Source organism: Pygoscelis adeliae, unplaced genomic scaffold, assembly GCF_000699105.1.
Source record: "Pygoscelis adeliae isolate BGI_AS28 unplaced genomic scaffold, ASM69910v1 Scaffold387, whole genome shotgun sequence".
In the NCBI taxonomy this organism is placed as follows: Eukaryota; Metazoa; Chordata; class Aves; order Sphenisciformes; family Spheniscidae; genus Pygoscelis; species Pygoscelis adeliae.
In genome coordinates this window covers 1,356,594-1,356,933 of record NW_008825115.1, presented here as the reverse complement: position 1 = coordinate 1,356,933, position 340 = coordinate 1,356,594, and the positions used below count along the sequence as shown (strand labels likewise).

Below are 340 nucleotides of genomic sequence, written 5' to 3'. Positions count from 1 at the left end.
CTCCCCGCCCGAGGCCGCCGGCCTCGCCATCGCCAGGGTCCTGCTGGGCGAGGCAGGGGCCAACCCGGCAGGCAGGCTGCCAGCCACATGGCCCGCGGGCATGCACCAGGTAAGGCCAGGGCAGCCGGCGGCACCTGTAGCCCTTCCCTGCCTCGGGGGCCAGGGAGCCATGGGACGCGGGGCTGAGGCTTGACCATGCCTGCCCAGCCCTGTCCTGCTCCACTGGCCCTGCGTCCCGCAGGTGCCACCGATGGAGAACTACACCATGGAGGGGCGGACGTACCGGTACTACGGGCAGGAGGCCCCGCTCTATCCCTTCGGGTACGGGGTGTCCTACACC

General features: G+C 72.1%; 1 protein-coding gene across 1 annotated transcript in view; it reads left to right on the top strand.

Moving 5' to 3' along the window:
* The window catches only part of LOC103920495 (probable beta-D-xylosidase 2), an 11,670-nt gene that overhangs the window by 8,047 nt on the left and 3,283 nt on the right, over positions 1-340 (top strand). The window contains exon 6 of the mRNA XM_009328242.1: positions 14-109. Within this exon, the coding sequence (XP_009326517.1) occupies positions 14-109 (96 nt within the window). The remainder of the gene's footprint in view (positions 1-13; positions 110-340) is intronic.